Raw genomic sequence first — 12,041 nt, forward strand, 5'->3', positions numbered from 1 at the left:
GAGCATGAGCTCGGCGCAACCCGGGGCATCCCACGGCCTTCTCCGTCGGGTTATATTTTGCTTCGATCCGAACAATTTGTCCTTGTGTGAGAGAGACGGAGCGCAACCGAGAGACGCGTCATGTTTCCTGCCAAGGTCGGACAGGTGCGAAAAGCAAACTAATTCACCCGGCACCGAACGGACTTTCTCGTGTATGCTCGCCAGTGTGTTAGATGCGAAACGAGCGAGAAGGAGAGAGAGTGGACAGGAGGAGGTAGAAGAGAAGAGCAATGAAATTAAATTTCATTTTGCTAATTGATGATTTCATATTCGAATAATGAACCGACCAAGAACACCGGGTGTCCCTGTGCCGAGCGAAAGGTCGATATGGGACCTGCCAGAGACCTGCGGCACCTACGGTGTGATGTGAAAGTTTTATGAACCGTGAGAACACCCAGCATGTGTGTGTGTATGTTTGTGGCGGCCCTTTACTCGATTGACACTCTCACCCAACGCTATGTTAATATGAGCCCCGTATGTATGTGTATGTGCGTGTGTGTGTCTACATGATCCTGGCTCTGCGGGGCAGACCGGTTACAAGCATGTGTAACGGTTGACGGTCCGTTGGGGGCGTTTGTGCTTCCATTGTCTAACGAGTGACAAAACCGCACAAAAGGTTTAACCGACCAGCTTATACCGTCGTTGAGATGCTTTCGTTGTCTACACCTGTACCGTCGGTGCGGGTCGTTTACTAAACGGCACGACACACGGTGAGTGTGTCTAGAGCAAAGCAAACCACAGAGGCAGGAAACCGTCCCCGAATGAGCCTTTCCGGGCGTTAAACACTGTGCTCTGAGCTGAGGAAGGGGCGCGATACTTTTGGTTTGGAATTATTTTCGTGGTTTTGAACGTTCATCTTTAGAAGGAGTTGTAAGGGAAGTAAGGTTTACAACAATTGTCTAGCTAAAGAGGAAGCAACATTAAACCAGATTAAATCATACTTTGGTGAACAAGCTTCACATCAAGACGCGCATGTCACTTTAAAAACTAGATCGTGCAATACCGTCCGTTTAAAGATGCAGTTGATTTCATATTCCATCATCTGCAGTCGCTGGCACAGTTATACAACAATGCATCGTTAATCAGCTAAACAACAAAGTCAGCCCACTATTACTCGATTTGAATTCCGAGAGCGAAAACTCACACAATCATTCGTTTCACAGGTCGTATTTACGACACCTACAGTCATACATATGTTGTTGTGCAGTCTGTAATGCAGGGGAGTTGTCAGTGGCGTCGTAAGAATCGTACAATGCAATTAATATGATTAAGTTAAAAGACTTGTTTAAAAAAAGAGGACAAAGCTGTTAACAAAAAACACTGCACTATCAATTCATTTATTTTATTTTATTTTCCATGCTGTTTGAATAAATCGCCAGTGGCATCCGTCCACAGCCGCTAACCCTGCTAAATCTATAAAAAGTGTAAACATTTTAAAGCGTCTGTCAAACTATATTCAGCCGTTCCCTTCATTCTACCATCAGTAGCAGTAAGCAACACATCCATAGTGAGGGAGAGAGTGAGTTCGCGCTTCGAAACTGCACAAATTCGGGGTGATTAGTAGTGATACGTGTTCGACAAGGCCAAAGTGTATCATTAAACGTCAAATTGGTTCCCATTACCTTTTCGGTCGTATAATCTCCCCTTTCTCCCAAAAACAAACGACCAACAGCATCCGGCAGCAATCATATTGCGTAAGTTAAGCCTGCGGCCGACAGCCAACATCAACTGAGCCCCACATAGGTGCCATAAGGGATGAATAGCGAGGGAGAGAGAGAGAGAGAAGCGAAATGCTACGACCCGTACCCGCGCGCGATCGTAGATCGTAAATCATAATCTAATAATCGTAGCAAATCAACGTAATACCGGTTGTGGGATTTAGCCGTCCGGCCCGCGCCGACAGGGTACGCGATGGCCGCATTTGTGTTAACAATAAACAATAAAATAACGCTACCGGAGCGTATGAATTGAAGAGCATAACAGCTCACCACTGCTTATCGGTAAATGCAGATTATTTATAAAGTATAAGCACATACACCGACTGGGCTTCATTCCATAGGGTATGCTAAACCCTTCACGTGATGCTCTGTTTCCCGTGTGTTTGTGTCTTTGTGCGATAATTTAAAAGCTCTCATTCCGCTACATCTCCAGCCAAACTGCCAAACTCCACGGTACACGGTACACGCAAGGGTAGTAGTATATCCAAGGGAAATGTGTTTACACTTGCTGTGTTAAACGCTTTCCAACCGCAACATCAATATTGGCCTAAAGACGGGCCCGACAGCTACATTCGATGATGCCAGTTCTGAAACGGGGGAAAAAGTAAAACGAACGTTGCCCTTCACATTGACGATGTGTGCGAGCAGCGGCGGCAAATACACGGAGGGCACATAAATTAGCCACATCAACCGATATCCGCTTAGCGAATTATGTCGTTCGCCGAGCTTCAAACGTGTGCAGTGTGATGCTTTGCTTTGCTGGCAGCGGCTGAATACGCGGCTGGCAAATGTTTGCAAATCCTTAGCAAGTAATTAAATGTAAATCAAATGAGCAGTGTTCTGTTTCGCTCTTGCAGTGTGGTGTGCTTTTCTGCATCTAATTGGCAGCCGCTCTTATGCGAGAGAGTGTTGTAGACTTTATTAGTAATAGCATCTTTGTTTTCTTTACTGATGATACTTATCGCTTATTAGCTCTCACAAATAAATGAAATATTCAAGACAGTGAATGTTGATATTCAAGAGATATTTACAGCAAAAAGTTATTGTGTAATGTTCAATACGTGGATGATTGTGATACAAGCACTAGAATGTTGTTCACAATTGTTCCGAGAATCAACATTAAACGTTCAGTATCATGTGACAACCTTCCAAGGACGTTTCCAATATCAGAATCGATGGATGGATGAACCTGCATCGAGACTTCGGGCAAAAAAATGCCACCCAAACAGCTGTATTACCTGCACGACACGTTACTAAGTAAACACTAGCCGCTGTCGACCTCCCACAGCACCCTTCCCTACACTTCTTCCTTCATCCACTGTTTGGGGTAGCTTCGAAATATGTCCTAAGCCCTCCAGGCTATTATTGGATCATTACCGGGCTCGACCATGAACCGAGTTGGCAGGAAGTGTGTCGCAGTGAGAAGGTGGGGAGGCTGATGCTCTTCCTTACGTCCACTCCCAGTCCCAACGACCGAGCCTACCACTCTCCCCCCTCCCTGCAGCACTAATCGGGCCACCATCATTATGCATTAATAAATAACTGCCCACTTTGGTGGAATAATCTCCGTTAGGGGCGCTTCGTTAAACTAATTAAATGGCATTTGAGTGGCAGCGGCAGTGATCGGTTTGATCGTGCCTCCCACAACCGTACCTGGAGGGGGGTCTGGAAATCGGCAGGATACTGCTGCAGCAGCCGCGCATGTACCACCGTTCGGCATTGTGTGCAGCATCATGTTCATGTTCAATGGGCTTTCTCTCCGCAGCCATTGTGCGTCCAGTGTCGTGTCGATATAATCGGATTCTACCGATAGGCTCGTTATCTTGTTATGCGGTGTTGTGCGGCGTACGAGTGATTGAAAGCGATCGAGCGGCTGTGCGGCATAGTTTGTTGCGAATTCGCTGTAAACATGATTTTGCAATGGTGAGTGCTACTTTGTTCGAAGCTCAAATTTAAGACAATCCAAAGCTCACTTCAGTCGAGAGGGAACAAACACGCCCCAAAGGGAAGAAATAAACAGTGGCGTAAGTGCTTACTTATTGATTATTATCAAGCTATAGATGAAAAAATGAATATCCAATTTATATGGCCTTTCTTCTAACCATCTTTTTTTTTCAAATCTATTTGCCATTTTTGCATTATTTTTTTAATCGGATTAGATGAACTAAAGCCGAAATTAATAAGAATTCCGCTCCGGAAGGTATTACGCCAGCCATCATTAGAAGGGAGAGAAAACAGTAAAACAATTTCCCGCGGTCAATGAGTACTCGAGATACACCATCGAAAGCTGAAAGCTCATCAGCGAGAACGGGGCTCAAATCTACGACGACTATGATGATAAAGCTATTTTCTGCCAATTCTGAAACTTTCGCAAAAAAAAGGAAAAAATGACTCAAGAGCGTTGCGACAACTGTGTGCGAAAGAGGATGATTTCGGAAAAGGTTGCACACACATACACACACGGGCAAACACACTCAGTGCACATGGTGGACGTAAATGGGAATGCTATTTTTATCTATTAGAAGCATGAATTATTGATGAAACATGCTGATAATCTTTCTCCCGGCCCCGGCATTGCCCCGTTTGCAGTCCGGCGAGACCCGCGCCATCTGCCATCCGTCCACACAACGGCTTTTTGAGGGACTGCGGATACCAGTGACAGTATAGCATGAAATATTTATCAGTTCTTATAATTGAGTGTCGGTGTGATTCCGTTCCGAAAAAAAAACGGTGAAGCGCGAAAGACAGGAACGAAGTGGATCCGTCGAAACTTCCGTCGAAACACCACACCGCACCGTTGGTTGGCCCAGGGACGACTGGGAATCGCGGTCACCGAACCAGCATCGCGGGAATCATTTTGACGTCACACGTCTCTGTGATATTTGCCGTAGCTGCCGGTTGGTTTATCGGAGTGTGTATGTGGATGGCATTTTCCACGCTACTTTGCATCGGACGAGCGCAACCTGACGAGTCCCTGCCCACACTCATACTATTCGCGTGAAAAACGGTAGAGCGAATCCTTCCGTTTTCAATTAGGACTGTGACATTTGTTTCGACGTTTCTTGTGCGCTCGTGTGTGTGTGTGTGTGTGTGTGTGTGTGTAGTGGTTTTTGGAACAGGATTGCGTTATGACAAACGCTTCAGATGATCGGATTGTGGTTTGCTGGAAGGATTATCTTGCAAAGCGGTTGAAGGATTCATAGCAATCCGAGCACAACGCGCTTCACGGTATTATGGCCCGCGCGGGATAGGTGAAATTAGTTTTAGGATAGCTGAAATAAGTTTGCTGATCCAGCTATACTGCCGCTAGATGCTTCAACGCATGAAAAAGCACATGCGAACAGACTTAAAAGAACAACACTGCAAAGCGTATTGCATACTTCGAGGCGTATTACTTCGAATAACGTGCAAAGATAGTATTACTACTTATCATTAACCCTCATATTCTCTACTAAATTATAATTATAATCGCTTTCTCACAAGCCCGATGATATCCCACCTTACGGAGGTAACCATATTATTCTCTTTTAAACAGCTCTCTTTTACCAACTGCACCTTATACTTAGGGCAAAATCCCCTAATCCCGCTCCATAGCGAACCAAACGCAACCAAACCACCAAAAACCCGTCGCCCTCGTGTGCTCGCGATTGGTTTGGGGACAGAAATGAAAGCATCATAAAATATGAATGAAATTGACGTGCCAGTGCGAAAAAGGTGTTAATTAAATAAACTTTCATCTTCGTTTCTTGCCGCTTCGAGCCGTTCGAGTTGCTTCGGGTTAGCCTGGCTTAGCGAGAGGGCAAGGCATATTACGCACCATTTTATGTTTACACCCCATTACACCATTCGATCCGCGGGCCCGACATCGGCCGACACCCTTTCGGGGCACAGTTGGGGTTGAATGCCGGTCGCAGAGCGGATTCGATTTTCCGTTAAGAAACTCCCGGAGTACGGTTACGGATATTGATCCGCAAAACAAGTCCCAGCTCTTAGATAAGCCGTCGACTCGGAACGAATGCAGCAAAGCAAGTTCTCTTCCACCTCAAGAATCGGTGGCCGGGGTAGAGCATACAAGCAGCTGGCAAAAGTTCTGCCAGCGAGAGTAAACAGGGAAAACTTTAATAAGGAATTTAATTAAAAGAAAACAACACCCGGGCACACAGTGCGCAGAACCAGGGCACGATTATCCCACGGCGTGGTTGGGCCGGTGGGGGGGAAACTTCTGCACGCCTGTCAAGCCTGAAGAGCCAACAAACATGGGCCGGAATAATTCAACTCGCCATAAACGGAATGCCACGGCACGGGTCTGGCAGCCGAATTATTGTCCTGTCCGTTCCGATCGTAAAGTCGCCGGAAGGAGAATTATGGCCGATAAATTAGGACCACCGGGTTCCGGCACGGAGCTTGGACGTACGGAGAAGGCGACGGGGGGGGTCCCTAAATACTGATGACTTGCTCCTTTTTCGGTCACATTTCGGATCGGTCGAAACCGGTACGAATGATTATGCAGCGGCACGAAGCTTCGGCTTCGTTGTGAGTGTTGAGCGCTTCCGAAAAGGGCATCCGTGAGCTTAATTCAAATCACTCGTGCGAGCAGAAAGTTAATGCTGATGTTGAAAATCAATCAACGGTTTACATTGTAGCCAATGTGACTTTTAAACCGGATAAACATTTTGGCAAGACTTTTGGCAGGTTTTGGGTTACTTCAACTGAAAGGGCAAGGATCACGATGCTCGATGTCCTTTTTGTTGCATACTATGTTTTATTGATGTTTGTGTTATTAAGACACATTTGCAGCATTTAGTTATTGAAAATAGGTATTAAACCACTGTTGAAATGTGGTGTAAGTATAAACATTAATTCTTTTAAATCTCAAAAGTACCTGTAATTCCCAACAGTGACTCATCGCATGAAAAAACCTCATCTGAAGCTAAGTCGGCAAACAGTTCCAAACATTTGAATGTTTCGAGATGTATTTCCATCGTAATCCACACTTTTATCTTGGAGTTCTTAAAAAGACGTACGATCCAAGCAAGCATCCTTCCGAGGCATTGAAACATTTTCGACGCCCAGAGGTAGATTAGCATTTCTGCACATTAGTCGCTCAAGCTGTTTTGTTGGAGTATTACGAGGTTTGTATCGGAAAGCTCCGTTCCGATGCCCAAACCCTTGCCTGCCAGGCCACGGAAGCTACCTTGCGAACACCGAGAACTGTCAAATAATGGAACAGCGGCTTTCAAGAGCACGGATTCGGCGGGTCTCGGCTTGTGCCTCATTTGAAAAGAAGCAGATAGGGAATTAGAAATTCCGTGATGCTGTGTGCCGTGCGCTCTAATCCTGCCCGAGAGGGTAAGGGTAAAAACGGGTGGTCTGAACAAAATCAGCGCGTTTTAATCCCGCGCTGTAATTACTATCATCACCAATCCGTACCTCGGACGATTGCCAAAGCGGGCGTGTTGTGCCGTTGTGCCGAGCCAATTCCATTTCCGCCGGAACGCACGATTGACTATGAATATTAAACTTCAGCCGTCGAAGAGGAAGCAAAAAAAAGCCAACCCTCATCGCCGCAAAATGGCCACCGAGCCCCGTTTGCCCCATCTCATGCTTGGTTCGTGTACCGGAAGAAGCGCATGGGAAATTTGCGTCGGATTTGGCTTTAAGTTTTCTTAAATTTTATGTGTAAGCTCTAACGCCTTCTTCTGCCATCCTGGGTAGATGTCGCAGTAGTCTGAGCTGGCAGTACGAGAAAATACGAACCGCATACTAAACCAAACCAACGGCTAATCCACAACTTCTGATATCTTTTACCCATTTCACATTTTTCCGGTTTTCTCTGTAGCGCTCTCCGCCCGTGCCGATGGAGATCCGAGGGCTGCTGATGGGTAGACTACGGTTAGGACGGCGGATGGTTCCGCTGGGTCTGCTCGGCGTGACCGCGCTGCTACTAATCCTGCCACCCTCCGCGCTGGTGCAGGGCCGGCACCACGAGCTCAACAATGGTGCCGCCATCGGATCGCATCAGCTGTCGGCTGCCGCCGGTGTTGGCCTTTCCTCCCAGTCCGCCCAGTCCGGATCGCTCGCATCCGGTGTGATGTCATCCGTTCCTGCTGCCGGAGCGTCATCCTCCTCCTCGTCGTCGCTGCTGTCATCGTCAGCCGAGGACGACGTGGCGCGCATTACTCTCAGCAAGGACGCAGGTCGGTTGGATGGCGTCCGAAATCGGACCATCATTCTTACATAAATACAGATTCACCCACACACACACACACAAAGAACACAGATATACTGATCCCCCACAAACAAGCAAAAACGGGTTCCATCGTCTGACTCCACCTGACAGAGGCAAACACGCCGGGGTCGAGGTGGATTGGTACGGATTGGTCATTTCCGTTCTTCTTCATGTGCGTTTCTTACTCTCCTGCCTGCTTAAACGAGCTCCAGAAAGAAAAAAACGCGATGGAGAGTAAGAAACTGTACAGACACTCTAGTCCTCACACACACAACTTGCTTACTTTGTCCGTCCGTTTGATTCCGCTCTTTCTATGTGTGACTTTCTGGCACCCTTTACTTCGTCACTATTCATTTCATTTCCAATAAACTTTTAATGTGTCTTTCTTTTTTATCCTAAATATCTATAGTAAATGTTCTGTAGCAAGTATCTTGTAGTAGAATTTTGTAGAAGTAGATTTTTTTATGAGTTTGCATCATCCCTTCCCAATGGGGTTGACTCCGTTTCAACCAACGCCAAAAAGCTATCGGCATAAAGTATGGTTCCTTGCAAAGGCTTTTATGAAACACGAATGTGTTGAAAGCTTTTGCAAATGGAATTGTTAAAGTATTTGGTTCCAATCGCTTTTGGTATCCATTTAGTTTGCATGAACAACAGGAAATCAAAATATTGGTAACGACAATCGCTGGCGGGCGTTCCTTTCTTGTCTAATCAAATCATCTACGGTTGTAATTACAAACTTCCAAGTTTGCCTATGACAATGTTGAATGTCTAAGACGCTCAAATGCGACCAATAGAGTATAATTACTAAGACGGGCAGTAGAAACCAAACTATCTTAAATAATGCAAACCAAAAAGAACAATTCCGTTCACTGCTCAAAGAAAGCCCTAACTAACTACCTAACCTTTTCATCGATGACCCTGTACTGACATGGTAAGATATCCTTTATCCTTTATCTCTTCTGCACCCTACGCACTCAATGCAACACACGCACTACTATTACTGCTACTACTCTCGCACTCACGAGCACCTACTTGCACTCAAGCCGGCACTAAATGTACTAGCCAAACACGTCTCATCTAAGCACTCACAAGGAAGCACACATTTGCAAATAGCACCTACCGGAATAGCTTTGAATGTGCCAGCATAGCATTGAGCAGGTTCGCGCCTTTACTCCTGTGCTCTGTTTTCTCGATCGGAATGTTCGAAAGTTGAAAAGCGCATTTTTTCATCTCTCTTTTTCTATTCTTCTTCGTATTTTTATCCCTCTCTCGTCGTGTTTATTTTCTAAACATTACCATACTTCTTCCGCTACGAACTCGCCCAGAACCAGAACGCAGCGTGCGTGCGGTGCTTGCGGTGTGTGTGTGTGTGTGTATTCCACGGCTGCGAGAAGCAAGATCGGGGAACAGGCATCATTTTCCCTTTCACAGACAATTGCACTTTTGTACTAGAACAGAAAACGAGACAGCATAATTTCCAACAGCCTCATTCACTCACGCCAGGCTCATACCGACTTTTAACCGAAACATGTACTACAGAAACAAAAACAAACAATGTGGAGAGTGCTCGCGCTGATACTAAGCTAATATGAAGAGATTACTGGCGAGGTCATCGATCCTATCCCGACATCATCGCTCCAGGCTCCAGACCTACCAAGTCGCCTACCATTACCTACCCACCACCGACCACTACTCACACACCATTATCACTTCCGCCGTCGCCGCCGCCACCGACGCCGCCGACGCCACCACCTTCACACCGCCCTGCCAAAATGAATGCGCATTGTTGCGATAGATTGAATTTCCTTGGTTGTTGTTGTTGTTGGTTTTCTTTTGACATGTTTGTGTGTTGTTTTTTCTTTCTCTCTCTCTCTCTTTCTGTGGTTCCAACATTTCAGACGCATTTTTTACACCATATATAGGTCACGGTGAGTCCGTACGAATTATAGATGCCGAGTTGGGCACGCTCGAGCATGTCCACAGTGGAGCAACGCCGCGGCGACGCGGTCTGACGAGGCGCGAGTCCAACTCGGGTAAGTACGCGATTGGAAGTGGGGGGACGATTACCCTGCCGTGTACTACAACGCACTTTACCCCCACACACACGCACCGGCAGACGCGAACGACAATGATCCGCTGGTGGTCAACACGGATAAGGGGCGCATCCGCGGCATTACGGTCGATGCGCCCAGCGGCAAGAAGGTGGACGTGTGGCTCGGCATTCCCTACGCCCAGCCGCCGGTCGGGCCGCTACGGTTCCGTCATCCGCGGCCGGCCGAAAAGTGGACCGGCGTGCTGAACACGACCACACCGCCCAACAGCTGCGTGCAGATCGTGGACACCGTGTTCGGCGACTTCCCGGGCGCGACCATGTGGAACCCGAACACGCCCCTCTCCGAGGACTGTCTGTACATTAACGTGGTGGCACCGCGGCCCCGGCCCAAGAATGCGGCCGTCATGCTGTGGATCTTCGGCGGCGGCTTCTACTCCGGCACCGCCACCCTGGACGTGTACGACCACCGGGCGCTTGCGTCGGAGGAGAACGTGATCGTGGTGTCGCTGCAGTACCGCGTGGCCAGTCTGGGCTTCCTGTTTCTCGGCACCCCGGAAGCGCCGGGCAATGCGGGACTGTTCGATCAGAACCTTGCGCTACGGTAGGTGTCTTTGCATGTGTGAATGAGGCTTTAGTATTCTAACGAGGTGCTCTTCTTCCCATCACTTCTTGGGAGTCAGCTGGGTGCGGGACAACATTCACCGGTTCGGTGGTGATCCGTCGCGTGTGACACTGTTCGGCGAGAGTGCCGGCGCCGTCTCGGTGTCGCTGCATCTGCTGTCCGCCCTTTCCCGCGATCTGTTCCAGCGGGCCATCCTGCAGAGCGGCTCGCCGACGGCACCGTGGGCATTGGTATCGCGCGAGGAAGCCACGCTAAGGTACGTGCCAGCTGCTGCTTTCCCCAAACCGCCAACCCGCGACAGCTCACACAACCCACTTTTCCTTCGCTCTTTTCTCGCTCCAGAGCACTGCGGTTGGCCGAGGCGGTCGGCTGCCCGCACGAACCGAGCAAGCTGAGCGATGCGGTCGAGTGCCTGCGCGGCAAGGATCCGCACGTGCTGGTCAACAACGAGTGGGGCACGCTCGGCATTTGCGAGTTCCCGTTCGTGCCGGTGGTCGACGGTGCGTTCCTGGACGAGACGCCGCAGCGTTCGCTCGCCAGCGGGCGCTTCAAGAAGACGGAGATCCTCACCGGCAGCAACACGGAGGAGGGCTACTACTTCATCATCTACTACCTGACCGAGCTGCTGCGCAAGGAGGAGGGCGTGACCGTGACGCGCGAGGAGTTCCTGCAGGCGGTGCGCGAGCTCAACCCGTACGTGAACGGGGCGGCCCGGCAGGCGATCGTGTTCGAGTACACCGACTGGACCGAGCCGGACAACCCGAACAGCAACCGGGACGCGCTGGACAAGATGGTGGGCGACTATCACTTCACCTGCAACGTGAACGAGTTCGCGCAGCGGTACGCCGAGGAGGGCAACAACGTCTACATGTATCTGTACACGCACCGCAGCAAAGGCAACCCGTGGCCGCGCTGGACGGGCGTGATGCACGGCGACGAGATCAACTACGTGTTCGGCGAACCGCTCAACCCCACCCTCGGCTACACCGAGGACGAGAAAGACTTTAGCCGGAAGATCATGCGATACTGGTCCAACTTTGCCAAAACCGGGTAAGTGTGTGTGTCAAACAGCACAGTGTCGATCGCTCTAACGCCTTCTCTCTTCAACAGCAATCCAAATCCCAACACGGCCAGCAGCGAATTCCCCGAGTGGCCCAAGCACACCGCCCACGGACGGCACTATCTGGAGCTGGGCCTCAACACGTCCTTCGTCGGTCGGGGCCCACGGTTGAGGCAGTGTGCCTTCTGGAAGAAGTACCTTCCCCAGCTAGTTGCAGCTACCTGTAAGTCTCGTGCAGCGCTTGAAATCCCCTCCCGCATCCTCAACAGGGTCCAGGTTGCAATAACAAATGTATCTCTCTCTCACGTCTCCTTTTT

At 48.9% G+C, this 12,041-nt stretch overlaps 1 protein-coding gene across 2 annotated transcripts in view; it reads left to right on the forward strand.

Annotated features, from left to right (window-relative positions):
- Positions 1–12,041, forward strand: part of LOC120898404 (acetylcholinesterase) — a 62,995-nt gene that overhangs the window by 43,448 nt on the left and 7,506 nt on the right. Inside the window, exons 3-8 of one of the 2 annotated variants that reach the window (XM_040304223.1) lie at positions 7,597–7,954; positions 9,888–10,022; positions 10,106–10,643; positions 10,723–10,920; positions 11,007–11,714; positions 11,775–11,947. In XM_040304223.1, the coding sequence (XP_040160157.1) occupies positions 7,615–7,954; positions 9,888–10,022; positions 10,106–10,643; positions 10,723–10,920; positions 11,007–11,714; positions 11,775–11,947 (2,092 nt within the window). In that variant the 5' untranslated portion in view covers positions 7,597–7,614. The remainder of the gene's footprint in view (positions 1–7,596; positions 7,955–9,887; positions 10,023–10,105; positions 10,644–10,722; positions 10,921–11,006; positions 11,715–11,774; positions 11,948–12,041) is intronic. The other variant, XM_040304224.1, reaches the window with a different exon arrangement.

This window comes from Anopheles arabiensis, chromosome 2 (genome assembly GCF_016920715.1).
Source record: "Anopheles arabiensis isolate DONGOLA chromosome 2, AaraD3, whole genome shotgun sequence".
In the NCBI taxonomy this organism is placed as follows: domain Eukaryota; kingdom Metazoa; phylum Arthropoda; class Insecta; order Diptera; family Culicidae; genus Anopheles; species Anopheles arabiensis.